Source organism: Hyperolius riggenbachi, chromosome 4 (assembly GCF_040937935.1).
Source record: "Hyperolius riggenbachi isolate aHypRig1 chromosome 4, aHypRig1.pri, whole genome shotgun sequence".
Lineage (NCBI taxonomy): Eukaryota > Metazoa > Chordata > Amphibia > Anura > Hyperoliidae > Hyperolius > Hyperolius riggenbachi.
Window position 1 is genome coordinate 59755828 of NC_090649.1, and position 23237 is coordinate 59779064.

Below are 23237 nucleotides of genomic sequence, written 5' to 3' on the forward strand. Positions count from 1 at the left end.
CTGTTCCCCGCTTAACCTGGTCAAACCCGCAGTCGGGAACCGTATACGCAGGCGTGCCGCGGGCCGGTTCCTGACATAATTGGTGGCAGTGGTGGGATCGTTTAGTACATTAGTACGCAGCTTAGCTTGCTATTCTGAGTACTAAAGGCTGGAAGCTTGCTAGAAGCAACTAGCCTACAGAAGTCTACTCAGTGCAGAATCTATATACGTTTTTTTTTTTTTTTTTTTTGTTCAAAGATACACACTTGGTGTTTGCTTTCCCCTCCCCCCTTTTTTATTTTTTGCAACACGATGGCTCAGAAAGCATCCAGCTATGCAAGGCAAAATAAAGAGATGCTACTCCACCTGTGTGAGCACAAAGGCATCGAGACGGTGAGCGGCCAGACTAAGGAGCAGTTGGTTCGTGCCCTTGAGGAGCATGATGAGGCAGAGCAAGCCCGTGCTTCAACGTCAGCGGATGCAGCTCACGACACGCCAGAGGAGGAATCGCTCACGCCACAGAATGCAAGTGGAGACGATGTCCTGGACGATCCACCAAGCAGGGAGATGCCATCTCTGGAAGCTGATCTACAGCTACTGAACTCGGCTGATCCTGAACTGCGCTTAAAGCTGATCCTACTGCACCGACAGGCAGAGGAGGGAAGAGCTGAACGGCGACACCAGGCCGAGAGGGAAAGTGCTGAACGGAGACACCAGCTGGAGCTGGCTAAACTTCAGCAGCAGAACCGGTCTGCTGGACCCGCAGAACGCGAAGGTGAGCGAGTCCACAGAATCCCCCTGGATAAGTTCCCCGCTATGGACAAGGACTCTGACATAGACACTTTCCTACAGGGGTTTGAAAGGACTTGTCGGCAGTATGGGGTGCCCCGTGAGCAGTGGGCAAGATACCTCACACCAGGGCTGAGAGGCAAGGCCCTGGAGGCGTTTGTGAGTCTCCCCCAGGAGGAAGAAACAGACTTTGAGGCGATTAAGAAAGCCATTATTGCGCGATACCACCTCACGCCAGAGGTGTATCGCAAACGTTTCAGGACAGTGCAGCGAGGTCCTAATGACAGCTACCTGGATCATGCTTGCAACCTGCGCACTGCCTTCCAGCAGTGGTTAAAAGGACTGTCGGTTGAAACCTTTGATGCCCTGCAGGAACTGATAATAAAAGACCAGTTCCTCCACACTTGTCCTGTTGAGGTCCGGCAGTTTGTACGGGACCGAGAGCCGAAGACCGTGGATGAGGCCGCAAAAGTTGCTGATGCCTACACGTCCAATCGAGCATCTGACTTTCGAAGGACTACGGCGCCCAGCTGGAAGGGAGAAAAGCCTGCGAGACCTTCTCCTCTGAGCACCCAGCGAAGCCAAGTCCCGCAGCCGCCTGGAGGTAGAACAGCCACCGTTGACACTCGGAGATGTTTTGCCTGTAACAAACCGGGTCACATCAGTGCTACGTGCCCAGAAAAGAAGAAGGAAGCCCCAAGCTCTGGCGGGGCCCGAAATGCGTTGTGTGCCACCAGGAATGCAGGTAGCTATGCAGAGAATCTGCAACCTGTCACGGTTGGGGATACGGTTACCACTGGTCTAAGAGACACTGGAGCAGAGGTGACTCTAGTGCACCCCCAGCTTGTGAACCCTGAGGAGTACATTCCTGGCAAGACTATGGCTGTCAAAGGAGTTGGGGGTGTCACCCCCGCCATACCCACCGCCTTGGTCCACCTGGATTGGGGGGCCGGCAGCGGAATGAAAGAAGTGGGGGTAACGGATGCCATCCCCACAAACGTTTTGTTGGGTACTGACCTGGGACGGTTAGTGGCCCGGTATGAGCCTACTCCACGCCCCATGGAGCCTGCATCCCCCGCAGAAGTTCCGGACTCTTGCAAGGTACTGTGTGATAATGCTGTGCAAGCGGGGAGTGCTGGTGAGGCCCCAGGGGCTACGGACTGTGTACTAGGAGCCAGCCCTAGTGAGTCTCCAGTGCCCAGGCCTGGAGGAGGACACGATGTTACCATGAATGCAGATAATGTTGATGTAATATGTGATGTGTTGCATAATGACATGTGTACAGTGAACGCTCCGTCAGCTGCAGTGGTGACCCGAAGTGCTCACCGGGCTGCAGCAGACGAATTGTCCACTGAAGGGGCTGTTGTCACTGGGTCGGGCTCTTCCACTTCAGAGCCTGGCTCTGAGGACCCAGAGGCCTCTCAGTTTGCCACTTCCCTGGTGCCTGTGGCCGACAGAACTGAGTTCTCCGAGGCTGTATGGCTTGATAGCAGCCTGGAAGAGCTCAGGGGTCTGGCGGACAGGGCACCGGTGGAGGGCGACAAAGTGAGGGTGTACTGGGAGCACGGCAGACTGTACAGAGAGGTTACTCCCTCTCAGCTGTCTGGAGTGGAGGAGGCAGACAGGCAGTTGATTGTGCCCCACAGGTACAGGGAGCAGCTATTAAGAATAGCACATGAGGTACCCCTGGCTGGTCACTTGGGTATCCGCAAGACCAAATCCCGGCTTGCACACAATTTTTATTGGCCCCACATGGGGACAGATATTGCCGATTTTTGCCGGTCTTGTGTCGCATGTCAGCGGGTCGGCAAAGCAGGTGACACAGACAAAGCCCCACTGAGGCCCTTGCCCATCATAGAGGAGCCCTTCCAAAGGGTTGCTGTGGACATAATCGGGCCTCTAGCAATACCCAGCAGCACAGGGAAACGTTTCATTCTTACGGTGGTCGATTATGCCACTCGCTACCCTGAAGCTGTAGCCCTGAGCTCCATACGGGCAGACAAGGTTGCGGACGCATTGGTGCGCATTTTCTCACGGGTCTGTTTTCCCCGTGAAATGCTCACCGATCACGGCCCGCAATTCATGTCGCGCCTAATGGAATGCCTCTGTAAACAAATGCAGGTAGAACACATCATGGCCAGCCCTTACCACCCCCAGACAAATGGGTTATGTGAGCGGTTCAATGGTACTCTGAAACAGATGCTAAGGGTGTTTGTTGAATCGCAAGGGAGAGACTGGGAGCGATACCTGCCCCACTTACTGTTTGCTTATCGTGAGGTGCCCCAGGCATCCACCGGGTTCTCGCCCTTTGAGCTATTATATGGGAGGAGGGTACGCGGACCCCTCGATCTCATTCGAGAGGTCTGGGAGGGGCAGGACATGGGTCCCGGGGTCTCCATAGTGGAATACGTTCTAAAGTTCCGGGAAAATATGGACACCCTGGTGGGGTTAGTGCGAGAGAATCTGACTCAAGCCCAGGCCACCCAGAAGCAGTGGTATGACCACGGGGCTAGGGAGAGAGTTTATGAGGTAGGTCGCAAGGGATGGGTCCTAAACCCGATGCGACAGAATAAGCTGCAGGCCGCTTGGGATGGGCCCTATACCATACATAGGAAGATTAGTGATGTGACCTATGTGGTCGCGCTGGATGACCGAGGTAAGCAACTGAAAACATACCATGTAAATATGTTAAAGGAACATCATGCTAGAACCGCTTGCGCTCTCCCTGTCTGCAGTTTGCTACCGGACGGTGAAGCAGAGGCCCTGGTTGACATCCTGGCATCCACCCAGGAAACCGACTCTGTTGCCGAGGTGCAGATCAATCCGGAGTTGACAGCAGAGCAGCAGGCTGGGCTATCTGATGTGCTGACCCTTTACCGTGGTACCTTTACAGCCCGCCCTGGTCTGACCAGCCTGGCTGTACACCATGTTGACACCGGAAATAACAAGCCGGTTAGACAGTCAGCCTATAGAGTCTCCCCTGAGGTTCAGGGCCACATCAGCAAGGAGATTGAGGAAATGCTGTCACTAGGGGTGATCCAACGGTCGCACAGCGCATGGGCATCACCTGTAGTGCTAGTACCCAAACGGGACCAGACCACTCGGTTCTGTGTAGATTATCGAAAACTAAATTTGATAACTGCGTCAGATGCTTACCCAATGCCGAGGGTCGACGAATTGTTAGATAAGCTAGCTGGCGCGCAATATCTAACAATCGTGGATTTGAGTCGGGGATACTGGCAGGTCCCTCTAACAGCTGAGGCACGGGAGAGGTCTGCCTTTATCACCCCCTCAGGTCTGTTTGAATTTAATGTAATGCCGTTTGGAATGAAAAAAGCCCCGGCCACCTTCCAACGGGTTGTAAATGGTCTCCTGGAAGGTTTGGAACACTGCGCTGTCGCCTACCTGGATGACATCGCCGTGTTTAGCGCCAACTGGAACGACCACTTAGCGCAGCTGTCACAGGTTTTGGGGCGCATCACTGCAGCAGGACTAACAGTCAAGCCTAGCAAGTGTCAGATCGGCATGAAACAGGTACAGTACCTGGGACATGTGGTGGGGCGGGGAAAGCTTCGTCCAGATACGGGGAAGGTAGATGCCATTGTGTCCTGGCCCACCCCCCAAACGAAGAAACAGATTCAGTCCTTCTTAGGAACGGCTGGGTACTATAGAAAGTTTGTCCCCAACTACAGTGCCCTCGCCAAGCCATTGACAGATCTCACCAAAAAGAAGCTGCCCAAGCAGATTCTCTGGACGCCAGAATGTGAACAGTCATTCACAGCTCTGAAGAGGGCCCTAGCCAGCCCTCCCGTGTTGCAAGCGCCGGACTTCAGCCGACGGTTTGTGGTCCAGACGGACGCCTCAGCCTTTGGCCTGGGTGCTGTGTTAAGCCAGGTAAACCAGACTGGGGAAGAACATCCGATTCTATATTTAAGTCGGAAGCTGCTACCCCGGGAGGTAGCCTACGCCACCATAGAGAAAGAGTGCTTGGCAATTGTATGGGCCCTACAAAAGCTGCAGCACTACCTCTATGGTCGCGTATTCACGGTCGTCACCGACCACAACCCTCTTAGTTGGTTACATCGGGTTTCTGGTGACAATGGAAAATTGCTGAGATGGAGCTTGGTTCTCCAACAATATAGCTTCACCATTCAACATAGGAAGGGGAGCAATCATGGGAATGCGGACGGGTTGTCCCGTCAAGCAGAACCAACAATGTAGGCGCAGGCAGGATAATCAGGATAATCTGGGAAGATCATCTGCCTTGCCCCATTCTAAAGAGGGGAGGTGTGGTGATATATTGGGGTGCTGATAATGTTAAGGATAATAACAGAACATATTTCTGTCTTTTTTCTGTCTACTGGGTGAAACCTCAGATGTGTATTGTGCTTGGTAGTAATTGGCCACCTGGCCAGAGTAATCTGAAAGATAATGTAAGTCTGCATGTAAATGTACATTACCTCTGCCCTCATTGTCCAGCCGGGGAAACTGTGTGTACTGCTAATTAGCGGCCAATTGAGGAAGAATAGGCTGGTCGGCATGGCTTTTGAACTGGAATCAGCCATTGTCCCATCATACAAAGCAAGCTTGCCAGAGTGTTGGGGATGGGAAGCGGACACCTGAAGGTTGGAAATTTACATGGAAGGGGTTGGAAATTTCTACAGACTTTAAAAACGGAAGTGGAATTGCTTTGAAATCTGTAAGTGTAAACAGGATTACAGGCAAACTGCTACCTGTAACCAAAATTCGATCTTTTCATGGATGTGCTAAAATACACTTTAACCAAGGAAATAATGTGGAGGAAGCTTTTTGATGTCTGCAGAGTTCAATGGGTGACATTGTGTCCTGCCAAACTTCAAGAAGCTAAAACAGGAACCCCCTTTGAAGTGCATATCACAAGAAGGATTATGACAAGCGTTCGGTGATGTCACAAACGGGGAAACTGCATTAGTTCCTGGGGGCTGGACATTAAATGCCCCAGGGGACACTTCGGACTATTTAAGGTGGCCCAGGACAGCCACCAGGGTCTTCTCTCGGAGGTAGCGAATAGCTAGGGAGGATCGCGACTCCTGGTCGAAACGGCGTCCTCCCGTCAAACAACGTTCTAACCTAAGCTGGTAACGTTCTTTTTTCCCCCGTTTATTTTTACGCAAATATCCGTGTGTGTTATCTTTGTAACTTTTATCTTGTAACTATTTTTACTTTGTTTTTTGTAATCTTTTTGTATATATTAAGTTCTGCATTGTTCTATGTTTTTCTAGAATATTAAATTATTATTTAATAAGTTTGACTTCTGCCGTACTAAACTAACACTCATAGCCTAGAAGAGACTGAAGTGTAACCGTGTATAAGTTCATGCCTAATTGTACGCTTGAGCAACACTACCGTATGAAATTGTAATTGCATTGTGTGTGGGGGCGTTTGTCATACGTTGGCCTAAGCGCGCAGCTGACCCAACGTACGAACAACGCCAGTGCGAGTAGCGACAGCAGAGTGGCTAACAGTATCGTTCGGAACGACTGTTAGTGGGTCTTTGCTTCACGACAGTGTAAGATTGCAACTGTGTGTGTGTGTGGGTGCGTGGCGTTCCCGTATTTGGCCTAAGCGCAAAGCTGACCCAAATACGAAAACGCAGATTGCGTATTGAGCACTCGATAGCTGAGTGAACGTGTCTAGCAACGCTAGTGGTGGCAGTGGGAAGTGTTTGAGGGGTTCCAGCCTTGTTTGTAGCTTAAATAAGGCTGTTCCCTGCTTAACCTGGTCAAACCCGCAGTCGGGAACCGTATACGCAGGCGTGCCGCGGGCCGGTTCCTGACAACCGTTATTGAGCATATGTATGGGCCTTGATAGAGCCTAGTAACAAAGTCTCTGGAACAGCTTTTGCTCAGGCAGTGTACAGTATTAGATGTTAGGCCTGTAATTCTGGATGCAGTTCTAATGTCAGTCAGTAGATGGCGTGGACCACTGCCTACAAGTTCCACTTCTTTAGACACCAAGAGATGCAGAAGAGGCAACATTGGATCTAAGGGCCCTTTTCCACTAGCGCGTTTGCGCTAGCTGAATCGCAAAACCGCAAACCGCTAGCGATTTTACAATCGCTACGGTTTGCTTTTTAACATAGGAATCGCGGTAGGTCATTTCCACTACCGCGATTCGTTTTTTACTTGATCGCGATCGCGCCGCGGAGCGACTTTTGCCGCGATTTTGCTATGCAGTGCATAGCATAGCAAAATCGCGGCCGCAAACGTCGGGAAAACGGCGGAATTGCGATTCAGCAATCGCTAGCGTTCAGCGCGAACGCTAGCGACTGCTAGTGGAAAAGGGCCCTAAGGGATACTGGAGAGGTTGGAATGACTCAGTTAGAGCAGGTAGCTTAGGGGCTCATGAAACTATTACCAGGCGATGGAGCTGGGGCAACTGCAATGATGGTAACAGATCAGAACTGACCTTTGACATAGATGTTGCATTCCTGCCCTGGTTGCTAGGCAGGGGTGCCTCTAGGCATAGGCAGTACAGGCCATTGCCTGGAGTGCTATTGGTCGGGAGCGCCATTAAGCCCCCCCCCCAGACTAAGCCCCGCCTGGTGGGTGTTCGATTACTTGCTTCTGCTGCATCTACTTAGAGTAAGTTGCAGGCAGCTGCCACCTCTGTACCTTGTGCCTCCTTCTGTCCTCCTTTGTGCCTCCTTCTGTCCCTTTTGTGCCTCCTTCTGTCCCTTTTGTGCCTCCTTCAGTCCCCCTGTGCCACCTTCTGTGCCCCTTTGTGTCTCCTTATGTTCCCCTGTGCCTCCTTATGTCCTCCTTTATTTGTCCCCTTGTGCTACCTCTGCCTCCCTGGTTCTCCTTCAGTCCCACTTTGCCTCCTTCTGTCTTCATATGCCTCTTCAGTCCCCATGTGCTACCTCTGTCCCCATGTGCCACCTCTGTCCCCTGCGCCTTCCTCTGTCCCTTTTTCTCGCCCGGAGTGACAAAATGGCTAGAGGCTATAATGATTCCTGAGCAAAGTCAGACTGAATGCTCAATCAGGGATTTTATCAGGGCTGATAACAAGCAGACTGAGCAGAGAAGGCTGAAACAGAGAGCAGGGTAGGTGTTTTCTCTAATGTTCCCAATGATAAATATGGTAAAATACATGAGGGTGCTTCGTCTCTGGTTCACTTTAAGCTGTATGACTCTGCCTGGAACACTTAACGTCTCAGAACAATGTTTGAACGGGAGATCCATCTTCTGCAGCCAACAAACGTTATGCCAAATCCCTTTTACTAATGTTTTACATGGCTGTTTAATCCGCTCACCTCATTACAAAGGAGAATTACGGCCTCCTTCACACTCGGAAAAGTCATTTGATTTTAATGTCATGAGACACGGCCTTAAATACCGCATATATTAAATGAGTTATTGTAAACCTTATTCTTAATGGCGTTAAAAGGCCTCTGGGTTACTGGCATTTTTCAGAGGGCTTTTGTCTAAGTGGAACACTGAGTGACGTGACAATTGGCTAAATGAAAAAAGACACCCTCTCTTAAAAGCCCAGCTGAACCGTGGTGGCAAAATCGCTGCCAGGCTTTCTCAGCCATAAAGTACTGAAAGTACCGAAGCAAGTCTCACGTGCTAAAACACCATCTTAATTGTAAAAATAAGAGGTTAAAAAAAGAGGGGAAAAAAAGCACAGCACGGTGGAGGTCTGTTCAGAGTTAGCAGTTTAGCTTCCCACTCATTTGTATTAAAGAGGAATCGTAACGACATATATTAGATCAGGGCCAAAATTGAGCTCTGGGACCAAGTCGCGGGCCAACCTCAATGTCTAGTGGCCACCTCTCTCCCTTATAAAGTTCCCTGGTGTCACTGTCTAATAGCCCCCTTCCATCCCCATATTCACTTACCTCTTGTCTAGTGCCCCCTCCTTCCCCTATATAGTTCCCTGGTGTCTAGTGGCCCTCATCTATACAGCTCCTTGATGTTTGGTGGTTCTCCCTCTCTCTTCTATACAGTGCCCTGAAATCTAGTGCTTTTCTCCCTCCTACTTATGGCTTCCCTGGTGATCTACGGATTACCCTCCAATGTAGCTTCTCTGGTGGTCCTAAGTGAACCAAACATAATGCAAAGAGGGGAAACCACCTGAGGGCCAAATATGATGGCTCCAAGGGCAACGGGCCAGAGTTTGACATGTATGTATTAGATTAAAGAGGAAAAGCTCTAGATCCTAAAGAGTCTTCCATGTCCCCTCTTAGTTCCCTCATTCCAGTGCTGTAACCCCCGGTATGTATTAGATCAACTGGTAGAATACGCCTTTGGGGACTCTTTGAAGGCTTCAGGAGTACTCATTTTTTGCACTCCCGCATATGCAGCATGGAGCCACCTGTCTTTGGGAGAACTTGGGGACAAGAGTGCCCCCGATGCTTTCTGAGGGCTCCCAGAGGCGGCATAACTTCACCATGGGACAGAGGGGAAGAGGGAAGTCTCAGTAGGTTCCAGATTTACTATATGGATAGGTGCTAGTGGATAGGGACTATTTCACAGACGTTTATGCAAAAGTTCAACGGCGGACCTCATTGACTTGAATGGTAAATGGGTTAAATGAACTGTCGCGGAAATGATCAAGAACGGTCCGCAAAGTTTCTTTACAATTTTTTCGTCCATCACTTATAGGTGAACAGCTGCTGCTACGACCACTACACAATTTTTTTTTTTTCAATTTGAAATGTTTGTTTGTAAAAGAAATACTACCAGTTAACACCAGTCAACAAGTTATCTTTTAGTATTTGCCTTGTTCAGTTTAGGTGTTGCATGACATTGAAGCGGGGTTGTCCATCTCAAGTCCTAAAGAGCCAGACGCTTTACGAGTTGGATGTCTTTTTTCAACCAAACTGACTATGTAACTATGTAAAAAAAAATAGTATGGCTTTAATAGATTGGACTAAATGGATATAGTTTTTTTTTTCTCATCAAGTAAGATAGTTCTGTCTATCCCACAAAACTGTCTATCCCACAAACCTGAGGGTTTTGCATTTGGACAAACTTTCTTTAGCATTGTGCTGGACCTGGACAACTACAGTAATAAAAGCTGTTCATGGAGTACAATAGAAGCATCTCAAACAGTGTATATCTTCCTCACTACCACTGACTTCAGTACAATACTTTATAAAAAGAATGCATGTTCACCAAAACAGAGGCAAACAGGAAACCACCAATTTCTCCTCTGTAATTGTTGTTTTCTCCAGGGCTGCTGTTAAGGTTTTTGTGGCTCCAAGCATCGCACCATTCATGCATGCGCCCCTCTGTAATAGGCCCCTTCTCCCATAATAAAAGGTAGCCAAAGTTGTCCCCCCCCCAAAAAAAAAAAATAGGTAGCCATCCAGCATGAGTAGGTAGCTAAAAGGCCCCCCCCCCCCCCGCCAGCATAGGTAACCTAGGTGTCCTCCCTAGTGTTGGGCGAACACCTGGATGTTCGGGTTCGGGTCCGTTCGCCGAACATGGGCCAGATGTTCGGCATGTTCGGCCCGAACCCCGAACTCCCCGAACATCCCGCTTTTGGGGGCCCTATGGGGTCGCAGGCATAAGGGGGAGCATGCCCCGGTCGCGGGGCAGCTTTGGCAGCAGGGGAGGCCCCTGCTGTGAGTGAGGCCGTAAGCTGCTGCATGGTTTGCCTGGGACAAGCTGCACTCCTGGTTTTTATCCAAGATTTCAGTATAATATAACATAATATGACTTAACAAGGGCAAACCCAGGATTTTCAAGTGATGGAATCCTGAAAGGTCTCCCTCAGCCACGCACAATATAGTATAATAAAATGGTAGGACATCATGCTGGGTACACATAATGCAATTTCCCATCTGAACAACCATGGGATCAATTAGGAGCAGTTTGGATACAGATAATAATGAGGACAGCCGACATTGCTAATGAAGGGGAAAGTGAAGCACTCACACAGCAGGGCACAGAGCTGTGCTCATACCTGACTCTGTTAAGTTCCCTAGAGCTGCTCCATGCTCTGTACACACACTGCTGCTCCATGCTCTGTACACACAGTGCTGCTGCTACATCCAAAGACAACTGTAGCAGGGAAAGAAAGGGGGCAGTGCTGGGAGCTGCAGGATATCTGCAGATATTCTGGTGTCTCAACTTGTGCCTGTCCCCAGACACTGCACCGGCCCTGGTCAAAGGGGGTATTCTGGGCAGCTGTAATCCCCCCCCCCCCCCTGCGTTTGCATATGCCTTACGTTGCAGATTTTCTAATCACTAAACAATCATACGTATTGCTTGTTTACAAATCCTTTTATTTGACATTTGACCATGAAAATATTTTTCATTCTTTACTTATTTTCCCTTTAAACATGCTTTAGGGCTTTGCTGTGGTTTGGCCATGACAAGGCACCCTCCATTTTGTATTGTTAAGTGAATAGCCCGTGTCCCCAAATAAACCTACGTAAAAGCAGCATGGTTGCCTCTGCCGACACGTGATGTTAGCGAGATCCTAACAAGCGTTTTATGTCCGGGCCCTTCTGGTTCTGATTAGCAGATGTTTTTTATTGAGCAGGTAATTTTCTTGCGGAGAAACAGATGATCTGAGTTTTCTGAATCGGGGATAACGACAATATATTATGGACATTAGCACTTCTATCAAGTCCTCGGAGAACAAAGAGCATCTTGGCTTGGGTCTCCTTAACCCGCCCACTTGCAGCGCGTTTAACTCTGCAGCTGTACAAGCAGAAGAACATGAGCTTGTTGTTAGCATGATCCATACATGTTAAGTCCCGTCTGCAACCGAGAGGGGAAAATAAATATTTTTCCAATGAATTTCCGAAGGATTGTAGTTTCTCGGCATCAAGACAGACCCTTGCCAAAAAATCCATTCTCTCTGGTTTTTTGGAGGCATCTGGAAGAAGGTGAACGGAATGAGGTTTATTACAGCCTCTCTGGCCTTAATGTTGTTTGTTGCGAAGTCAATCATGTCCGACTGTTTTGTTTTACAATGAGTGTTAAGAGGAAAAAAAGCATGACCCGTGTTCGAAGAATGTTTATGTTCCAAATTTTACTTTTCCGGTGAGACCAATATTATTTCTAGAAGACGGTTTATTTAACATCGACTTCTACAGCAAGAGGTGCTTTTGTGGCATGCTCACGATCTCGGCGGGAAATAACAATGGATTAGTTAAAGGAGAATCCCACTGAATGGTTTCTGCCTGGATCGCAGACGTGTAGCTTGTGTCTTCCAATGTTCCTTCTCTGCTTCAATTATAATCCTGCTAAACATTAAAGCGCCAACCCATAAGTCTTACTGCCCCGATCTTTTATCTTCTGTAAGGAGACTGTACGACTAATGTTGGCCTCGCCAGTGACACCCCAACACGGTGCCCTGCATATAAACCCCTCCTGCAGGTAAATTAACCATCTACTCTCCCTTAAAAGGTCCAAAACCCAGATTAAGGCTCAGTTTGCACCTTTTGCCCGTTTTACCAATCAGAGCAGAACGCAAAAATGGATAGGCGAATGGATCCGAGTAATTAATAGGATCCTTTTACACTTGTCAGACCGGGTTATTGTAGCCAGGCCTGGATTTACCATAAGGCATTGTAGGCAAGAGCCTACAGGCGCCTGATGATGGAAAGGCGGCTCACTCCCCTCCCCTAGTGCCTCCCTCCTTCTCTATGCAGAGTCTTGAGCAGAACGTAAATCAGAGGTTACTCACCCAAGCTTTGGGCGTTCCTCTAATGAGATCTCCCTTCAGTGGGGGCACCTCTGGCTACTTAATGCTGATGGTATCTCTAACTGCTTAATGCTAAGGGACACCTGTAGATACCTATGATGGGTAAGGGAGAAGTGACAGCTGGGCCAGCCAGCACACTTGCGACGCAGTTCAGTGGCGGCTTAGGGTGGCAGGACCTCTGTGCCTATAGGCTCCTGGGATGTAAATCGGGGCCTGATAGTAGTGCAAAAATCCAATCTGCATGACTACGCTGCCCGCATACATAGAATATTAATTGCTGGAGGGGGGCGCAGAAGGGAGAGCCCGAGGTGAGGGAGGGGCGGCCTTCCCCCCTCCCCACCGACGTGCCACCAAGCTCTCCCCTCATGCTGCCACCCCTCCAGACCCCCAAAAACGTCCCTGAGTGAGTCCGGGGGGAGGGGGAGGGGAGTCTAACCTGGAGGGTGCCGCCTGTCACTCACTACCTAACTGGGGGTCCCTGCCACTCACTACCTAACCTGGTGATCCCTGTCACTCACTACCTAACCTGGGGTCCCTGTCACTCACTACCTAACTGGGGGACCCTGTCACTCACTACCTAACTGGGGGTCCCTGTCACTCACTATCTAACCTGGGGGTCCCTGTCACTCACACTACCTAACTTGGGGTTCCCTGGCACTCACTACCTAACCTGGGGGTCCCTGACACTCGCTACCTAAACTGGGGGCTCCGGACACTACATACACTGGGGGGTCCCTGTCACTACCTGAACTGGAGTTCCCTGTCACTACCTGAACTGGGGGGCACCTGTCACTACTTACATTGAGGGGCTCCTGTCACTGCCTGAACTGGGGGGCTCCTGTCACTACCTGAACTGGGGGGCTCCTGTCACTACCTAAACTGGGGGGCACCTGTCACTACCTAAACTATCCAGGCCAGCCAGCCCAGCATCACCACCAGCCAACCAGCCCAGAATCACTGTCAAAAAGGCCACAGCATCACCACCAGTCAGGCCAGCATTTATTTCAACCAGCCAAGCACAGCCCAGCATCACTGCCAGCCAGCCCGGCCACAGAATCACTGCCAACCCAGCCACAGCATCACCGCCAGCCAACCTGGCTACAGCATCACCGCCAGGCCGGCCACAGCATCACTGCCAGGTCTTTCAACCCACACATCATCCCCAATCCAGCCAAAAAATAGATTTTGCTACCCCTGTGCGCTTCCGTGTGAGGCAAGGCTATGAGCTGCAGCCCTGCCTCACATGCGTCTATCAGCGGCTGATCTCCGCCTCTCCCCCGCCCCTCTCAGTGAAGGAAGACTGAGAGGAGCGGGGGAGAGGCGGAAATCCGCCGCTGATAGATGCGCGTGGGGCAGGGCTGCAGCTCATAGCCTTGCCTCACACGCAGGGCCGGATTTGTACTTTTTACCGCCCAAGGCCGGCTGTCATCATCCGCCCCCCTCTCCCCCCCTATTAACATCCTCACCACTACCCCTGCCGAACTGAAACATTCCCCCACAATAAAAGCAGAGATATAATGCCCACTTGGAGGCTGCGGAAGTGTATCTCCCACAGGAGCACTAGAGGTAGTGGCACACTTTATTATAAGCTATGTTCCCTGTACAGCATAGGTCTCTATGCACCCCAGAGGGCTTACAGGATCCACTGTGACTAGCAACATGTATGGCACGTCCGTAATTGATGCAAGCACTAGTGCTCAGGTCGAAGATTTGCAAATCATTAGAATCATACAATGGTGCCTTCCAGGGAATTATATTTTACTCTGGGAGAATGTACTCTCCCAAAACTGTATTGTGATGTGTGCATATACTGTATATGCAGTATTAGTGTGATATTTGCATGTGCATGGAGTACGTGTGTGTGTGTGTGTGTGTGTGTGTGTGTGTGTGTGTGTGTGTGTGTGTGTGTGTGTGTGTGTGTGTGTGTGTGTGTGTGTGTGTGTGTGTGTGTGTGTGTGTGTGTGTGTGTGTGTGTGTGTGTGTGTGTGTGTGTGTGTGTGTGTGTGTGTGTGTGGTGTGTGTGTGTGTGTGTGGAGTATGTGTGTGTATGATGTGTGCATATGTATGGTGTGTGTGATAGGAGGAGGAAAGAGAGTGAGGGGGTGAGAGAGGGAGGGGCAGAGAGAGGGGGAGAAAGAGAGGGAGGGGGCAGAGAGAGAGAGAGAGAGTGGGGGAGAAAGAGAGGGAGGGGGCAGAGAGAGAGAGAGAGGAGAAAGAGAGGGAAGGGGCAGAGAGAGAGAGTGGGGGAGAAAGAGAGGGAGGAGGGCAGAGAGAGGGAGAGTGGAGGAGAAAGAGGGAGGAGGGCAGAGAGAGTGGGGGAGAAAGAGAGGGAGGGGGCAGAGAGAGAGAGAGAGAGAGGAGAAAGAGAGGGAGGGGGCAGAGAGACAGAGAGAGGAGAAAGAGAGGGAGGGGGCAGAAAGAGAGAGTGGGGGAGAAAGAGAGGGAGGAGGGCAGAGAGAGAAAGAGTGGGGGAGAAAGAGGGAGGAGGGCAGAGAGAGTGGGGGAGAAAGAGGGAGGAGGGCAGAGAGAGTGGGGAGAAAGAGAGGGAGGGGGCAGAGAGAGAGAGAGTGGGGGAGAAAGAGAGGGGCAGAGAGAGAATGGGGGAGAAAGAGAGGGAAGAGAGAGTGGGAGAAAAATAGAGACAGGGGGGCAGAGAGAGAGAGAGAGTGGGGAGAAAGAGAGGGAGGGGGCAGAGAGAGCGGGGGAGAAAGAGACAGGGGGCAGAGAGATAGAGTGGCGACAAAGAGAGGGAGGGGGCAGAGAGAGAGAGAGGGGGGAAAGAGAGGGGGGGGGCAGAGAGAGTGGGGAGAAAGAGAAGGGGGGCAGAGAGAGAGAGGGGGGAGAAAGAGAGGGAGGGGGCAGAGAGAGTGGGGGAGAAAGAGAGTGAGGGGGGCAGGGGGAGAGGGCAGAGAGAGTGGGGGAGAAAGAGAGACAGGGGGGCAGAGAGATAGAGTGGGGAGAAAGAGAGGGAGGGGGGCAGAGAGAGAGAGAGAGGGGGGGGAATAGAGGGAGGGGGCAGAGGGAGAGGGCAGAGAGAGTGGGGGAGAAAGAGAGACAGGGGAGCAGAGAGAGAGAGAGAGAGTGGGGAGAAAGAGAAGGGGGGCAGAGTCAGAGAGAGAGAGGGGGGGGGGAGAAAGAGAGGGAGGGGGGCAGAGAGAGTGGGGGAGAAAGAGAGGGAGGGAGGCAGAGAGAGAGGTGAGAAAGAGCAGGAGGTGGAAAAGAGAGTGTCTTACCAAAGCTATCTCCTTCCTCCACACGCTGACTCACTCACTCAAGCCCCAGCAGCACGGCAGCTTCAAGACCTTTTGACCTCCTCTTCTGACCTGGCAGGACGCTAAAACTTCAGCTGCCAGAGTCACGAAGGCTGCCGAGTGCTGAATTACAGGGGAGACGGAGATCCAGCTCATGCTGAAGCCACAGGTGATGCAGGCAGAATGCTCTCCTGTGACTTGAGAGGGAGAGGAAGTTGGGCAGCATCAGCGGCATCGCAGGCACAGAAGCTCGCAGCAGTGATGGATCGATGCCTGTTCTTTATGCCACTCTCCCTGGACGGAAGCGGAATTAGCGAGTGGCATACATCGGGGTGCCAATTTGCACCCAGGCAACATGTGTGTTTCGCTTCCTGCCGCCAGTGCCCCTTCGGGAATTTTCTTATCCTCTGCCAGCCACTGCCTGCCAAATTAGGAGTCCTAACATGACAGAACTGGCCACCCAGCCTGCCGCCCGCTGCGATCCATAAACTTTTGGTGCAGGGCGCCCATGGATGGACCAGGTGTGGCTTCCTGCACGTTTTATGTATCGGAGTAGGACAGTGCAGGCAGCGGCTGCAACTGGGCTGAAGCGGCTGCAACTGGGCTGCCTGGAGGATAGTGCGGTTGGGCACTTTGCCTCCTCATTGTTTGAATCTGGCCCTCAGCCGCCCTAAACAAGGTCAATTTATCTGGCGCCCTAGGCCGGTGCCTAGGTTGGCCTTGCCAGAAATCCGGCCCTGCTCACACGGAAGTGCACAGGGGTAGCACAGGGGGGATTTGGAGGGGAAAGGACCCTCGTTTAGCCGCGGGAAAGCAGCGTTTTAGCAGGGGCACACATGCCCCTGCTATATATAAGCAAAAAAGCCATTTTAATTATGGCTTAAGACTCTCTTTAAACCTACTTTTTTAGCTTTTTAAAACAGAAAATAAAACTGGGAGGTTATAAAAAAATGAATACATTTTTCAGGAGTAGGAAGGATGAAATTGTTTGTCTTCACAGTTTATTTTCAACTTGGATTTTCCATAATGTTCATGTATGAGTTAAAACGTTTGTACAGTATTTAGTTTAAATTGCTGTTGCCACAAGGGGGCCCAGTGATTTCTAGTTACGCCCCTGACTACTACCTAAACTGGGTACACCTATAGACCTGGCTACTTATACTGTACTTAGAGGGGTGTGGGAATGTTGGGGTGGAGGGTCCTGGAGGAATGTTTGGGTGGGAGGTCCGAGGTCCGTGGGATTGGAAGGTCGTGTGTGGGGGGGACCCATAAATTTTTTTTTGCTATGGGGCCCAGTCATTTCTAGCTACACCCAGGGCCGGATTTCTGGCAAGGCCACATAGGCCATGGCCTAGGGCACCAGAAATTTAGGGGCGGCACAGTGAGGGACAGTAAAGCTGTTCCATGCAGCCATCCCTATCTACAAGGACAGCTTTAACCTTTGAACTCTCTGTCCTGTGTACTTGTGTCATCCCTGCAAGACCTGTAAGCTCTGTCCTGCAGGTACACTTCAGCCTTACTCACATGGTAGCACAATGGGTCCATCATTAATGAGATGGCAAACATAACATAAAAGTTCTTAAGGAAAATATAACTTATAATTTATACGCGTATTACTGAAATAGTTATTGTCTGTGACATTCAATGATGTAAGCAGAATTCTCATTGCGGCACATGGAGATAACAACCATACAGACGGTATAATTGGCCTTGGGCGGTAAAAAGTACAAATCCGGCCCTGGCTACACCCCTGGAAGCCAGGTAGTTCAGTGAAGGTGTAAAGGCCCATACACACGTCGGATTTTTCTGAACGACCCGTCGTTTGAACGTTCCGTCGTTCAGTCGTTCGCACGTCAAATCCGACGTGTGTACAGACTATCGTTCGGGTGATAAGACTGGTTTCCATCTTATCACGCGAACGATAGTCCGTACACACGTCTGATTCCGCGTGCGAACGACTGAACGACGGGACGTTCAAACGACCCGTCATTCAGAAAAATCCGACGTGTGTATGGGCCTTAAGGCACAGTTTCAAGGATAAGCATCTGCAAACAGTGATGCAGAGTGGAAGAGTGTCCCCAGTGCTGACTGACTGTTTGGCCTTCATTTTCAGATGAGCCTAAAGCACGCCTGAAGGAAGAAACGCACTTCAGGTTAGCTACTTACCTGGAGAGGATAGCCTCTGGATACAATATACAGCCTTCCTGGTCCTCTGTCCCTAAGGGTCTTTTTACACTATAGGTCTCAATTCACTGAGCAGTTTAGACTAGTCTACAGATGGTTTTTAGGCTACTTATGGTTTGGTGTAATGTTTTAGACCTGTTTTTAGACCTGGTCTAATATTCAGTAATTACACAATTCACAAAGGCAAACAAGGAGTAACCACGCCCACTTTTTCTGACAGATTAGACCAGCTGATTTCTGTATGTAAAGTAATTCTGTGAGGTATTTTAGATGTGAGGATGGAACCTTTCAAATTAATTATGCAGGAATTTAAGTGTATGCAGAGGAGAGCTCATCAGAGGAGAAGGATGTCAGTCATAGCTACTTGTTTGTGAATTGCATCTTTTGATTATTTCCCTTCTTTACCCACCTAATTACCAAATGGTTTAGACCAGGTCTACAAACAGGTCTAAAACATTTGGTAATAGTGAATTCCTCTTTGATGCCACCGACCAAACCATCAGTAGACTAAAAACCATCAGTAGACTAGTCTAAACCGCTTAAATGAGGCCAATGTTATAACTGAAAAGACAACTGATTTTCTAAGCAATGTCCATGTTTTCCTTTGGCTCAGTTCAGTTTAACTGAAAAGTTTTTCACAATGCACTGCAATCTATGCTGGGTACACACGTTGAGATTTCCCGCTCGATTCGCGGGATCGATCGGTTCGATTCGATTATTTCAAACATGCTCGATTGGATTTCGATCGTTTTTTTCATGTTAAGTATGCAAAATCGACGGCAAAAACGATCGAAATCCAATCGAGCATGTTAGAAATAATCGAATCGAACCGAGAATCGAGCGGGAAATCTCAACGTGTGTACCCAGCATTGGAGTTTCAGTTTTTCAGTGTATAGTGTAAAAGAGGCTTAAAGGAGTTATCAGGCGAAATTTAACAAAATAAGCGCTACTTACCCAGGGCTTCCTCCAGCCCCAAGCTCCCAGCATGTCCCTCGCCGCAGCCCTGCAAGCAGACGTTCGCCGCTGCTCCCTCCCGGTCCCCGGCGATGACGTCAGGCCGACCTGCAGTAGTTCTGCGCCTGCGCAGTCCGCTCTGGTCCCTGTGGCGGTGATTGACAGCGCGCTCGCGCAGGCGCAGTACAGGCCGACCTGGAGGTCGGCCTGACGTCATCGCCGGGGACCGGGACGGAGCTGCGGGGAAGCCCCGGGTAAGTAGCACTTATTTTGTTAAATTTCGCCTAATAAATTCTTTGCGGGTTCTTCTGCACTGTATTGGTTGCTGTCAGTTGTAACTCTAAGGACAATTGATGTGCAGTCCAGTGTCAGTGCCCATGTTTCCCTACGGCCTCTTTCACACTATACGCTGAAAATCTGAAGATTTTTCAAAATGCAAAGCAACTCCAAGCAAACTCCAAAGGACCATGAAAAGTAGTTTACTATATCAGAAGTTTACTATGTAAGAATTGGTCATACATTGTATATTTATACAGATGCATTTGCTGGGACCTGAGGACCTGAGTTTATTATAGCCAGAGGCTTACTATATGAGAGTTCACTATAACGAGATTCTACTGTCTATGCAATTTTTTGATACGTAATGCACCTTTGTCCACATTTGTTCTATCCCTGATACAGTTTTTGGCATGGCGGTAACCGTGCTGGCCTCCTGGTGTTGTGGGTCTCTTAGGCCCTATTATAGGTTTATTGCAGTCGAAGTCTTAAACAAGACATGTTGCTTAATTTTTTGGTTTTACTTTTGCTCTTTTTTCTCCACTCTATTTCTTTCTCTAGTTCTTATATTATTTTCCCTTTTTTCTTCTTCTCCTTTGCCGTTTCAACCTATATGCCAGACTAAGTTAATTATACCTTGTCATTTTTTGTGAAATTCCATACATTATTATCCCCCTGTGTGGGGTCACTATGCAATTTTGTATGGATATTTTTTGGCATTTTCTCTCCAATAGAAATTTATTGAAACTAAAAATACTTGAGTTTCTGCTTCATAACACCACATAATCGTCTGTGTGCTGCACAGGATCTACGTCATGTGCGCTTCATGTCCTCAACAGGTTAGAGGAATTAAGTTCAAAAATCCCCCTTTAAATATGACCTCGGTTTTTAGTCTTCTCGTTCGAGAATATCTGCTGACCTGGTGAGGTTTCTGCATGTTTCTTATCAGCGTGATCCCAGCAGATGTGGAGTTACATGACATAAGCAGTAGGTATAATTGGACACAGCTTTCGCGTGGTCTTTTGACCTTGGACTTCGAAATCCTGGTATTTAGTTTTGTTAGGTGTTAAAGGGAACCTTTCACTGTGAAATATTGCATAAGCCAGCATGACTACAATGCCTTCACTGTAAGGCATGTGGTACAGGCAGCAAGGAGCAGCTGGCTATGGGTGACTCCAGGATGCCCAAATCCCAAGCTTCATGCACTTACCTTCCCAGTACTTCTGGGGGCTGGCTTGAACAGCTAGTTTCCTCTGAAGTCTACAGCTAGTTTCCTCTGAAGTCTCCAGCGACCGTGGACATCTCCGAACACCTCTAGACAGGCACGCGTGTCCATACACTTGTATTTTTTTACCTTCGTAGGTGGCATTACAATACAATACAATAACATTTGTAAAGCACTTTTCTCCTATAAGACTCAAAGTCTATTGATATGTCTCAGATCAGTACATAGTTGCAAGGTGGACTGTGTTACAGAGGAAATAGGTGTTCCTAAATGCAAGACTAAACAGGTGGCTTTTCAGTTTGGACTTAAAGAGAACCTAAAATTATTTAAAATAAACACATGAGGTAACTTCAAATGAACATTACATAGTTACCTTGCCATCAGTTCCTCTCAGAAGCTCACCATTTTCTTCTGACAATAATCCCTTCCAGTTCTGACAACATTTTGTCAGAACTGAAATATATCAGTTGCTGTCAGTTATATATCAGTTGCTGTCAGTTATAGCTGAGAGGAGAACTGATGTGTCCATGTTTCCCTATGGCTGACGTGGACGATGTTACAGTTTAACAGTGTGCTGACCAGGAAGCTGTTATGGGGTAATAGCCATTTTCAAAATGGAGGACGGAGAATTCCATTGATCACGGTGGACAAACAGGACGCAGGAGAGGAAAAGTAGATTGAGGAGTAGACTACACAGGAGGTAAGTATGACTTGTGTATGTTTATTTTGACTTTTAATCTTCAGTTCAGGTTTTCTTTAAAGAGGAACTCCAGTAAAAATAATGTAATAGAAAAAGTGCTTAATTTTTACAATACTTATGTATAAATGATTTAGTCAGTGTTTGCCCATTGTAAAATCTTTTAAATCCCTGATTTACATTCTGACATTTATTATATGGTGACATTTTTACCGCTGGCAGGTGATGTCAGTGGAAGCAGCTGCTGCATGCTTTTTTGGCAGTTGTAAACAGCTGTAAACAGCTATTTCCCACAATGCAGCAAGGTTCACAGACAGGAAACTGCCAAGAATACGTACTCAGAATTTCTTTGTGGGAGGGGTTTCACCACAATATCAGCCATACAGCGCCCCCTGATGGCCTGTTTGTGGAAAGGAATAGATTTCTCATGTAAAAGGGGGTATCAGCTCCTGTTTGGGACAAAGTTCAATTCTTGGTCAGAGTTTCTCTTTAAATGCTTCCAGGGATGGAGATGACCTGATTGGGTGTGGTAGGGGGTTCCAAAGTGTAAGGACAGCATGACAGAAGGCTCTGTCTCCAAAACTTTTGAGATCGGCTTTGTGGGTGACCAAGTTATTAGAGCCTTTTGATCTAAGATTGTAGGAGATGTGACACAGTTGGAGCAAGCCCTTCAGGTATCCAGGGCCCAGATTGTACAAGGATTTGAATGTCAATAAACCAATCTTAAACGGAATCCTCCATTTTATGGGTAGCCAGTGAAGTGAGCGAAGGATTGTTGTTATGTGGCAATCGGGCTGGATTGTTAAAAGCCTTGCAGCGGCATTTTGTACTAACTGCAGTCAGTGCAGGTCTTTGTTTGGAAGGCCTGTATAGAGGGCATAGCAATAGTCCAGCCGTGATGTGATGAAGGCGTGAACTAGGGTTGGAAGATCTGCTGGAGGTATGAGGTGCTTAATTCTTGCAATATTCCTTAGGTGATAAAAGGAATGTTTTCCATCCAGCAATCACTACACACCCAAGCTGCGCACAAAGTTTGAGTTGTTCGGGTCTGGCCTCCCTATCCTTAGAGGTACTGATTGATACTGAAGCTGCTTTGCTGTTAATTGCTGAAATCCGATGACAAGAACCTCAGTTTTGTCAGCATTTACTTTTAGCCCAGTTATTACTCATCCACTCCACTGGAGGAGAGTTTTACTGTGAGTGGTGGGGTTAGAGTGGTCACTATGTTGTTAAAGCAGCCAATGGCTGCAGGGATTTGTAACCCCACTTGATTGATCTCTCTCAATAACGGTCTATCCCTGGGAGTGTCAGTCTCTCGCTGTCCATGGTAGTGGTTGTTGTTAGATGTTGTTGTGATTCAGATTGATTTCTTTTAATATTATTATTATTATTATTTATTGTATTTATAAAGAGAGTTGAATCCCTCAACTCTTTATTGGATTGCCGCCTGTCTTGATCTCTGCTATAACAACTCCGCTCCTGTCTCATCCCTGGTTTTCCATCTGCCTATTTCATCTCTCCTGTATGAGCCCTGGCTTGTCCCTGACTTTGAGTTTGTCTTATTCCTGTATTGACAGTTATCTGACTTCCGGTATTGACCTTTGGCCTCGTTCCTGGACTCAATCTCTGTTTGGCTTTTATGTACTTTGGTTTTCTTGGGTTCTGATTATATATATTTTGCACACATAAATCCTGGGGGCAACCAAAGTCAGGAGATGTGTTCTGTCTCCTTTTCTAGTGGTGAAGAGTATGGTGGAGATTGGAATATAGGATCTGAAGGCAAACCAGTGATTGTCAGGCAGCTTTACACCATAGACTCATGCATGGCGAAGTCATAAGTCAGAAACAGTTGCATGCCAGCAGTAATCATGCATGAGGGTTGCTGTAGGTTGTCTACAGCCAAATCAAAAACTAGACGAGGTACAGAATCTGAAGACAAGGGCACATATGAACATTCCAGAGGCCAAGGTAGGCTGCAGGGAAACAAGATGTGGAGACAAGCTGAAGTCAAAACAAGATTCCAATCAGACAAACTGAGAACAGATAACGAGTATCAGGAGTCAGAACAGGAGACATGAAGGAACATCTTAAGTTCAGGACAGGAGACAGGATAATGGGTAGGGATGGTCAGAAATGCCCATTACCCATTCCACAGGTTTTCCAATTTCCACTTTCT

The 23237-nt window shown here is 48.7% G+C and overlaps 2 protein-coding genes across 2 annotated transcripts in view; both read left to right on the plus strand.

Annotated features, from left to right (window-relative positions):
* SCARA5 (scavenger receptor class A member 5) overlaps positions 1-23237 on the plus strand; it is a 521618-nt gene that overhangs the window by 64516 nt on the left and 433865 nt on the right. The gene's annotated exons all lie outside the window — the stretch shown is intronic.
* LOC137571052 (uncharacterized) lies at positions 310-22659 on the plus strand (the record flags this gene model as incomplete). The annotated part of the gene is made up of 2 exons (XM_068279738.1): positions 310-1797; positions 22639-22659. Coding segments are annotated over 2 exons (1509 nt in total), but the record flags the coding sequence as incomplete, so codon positions are not given.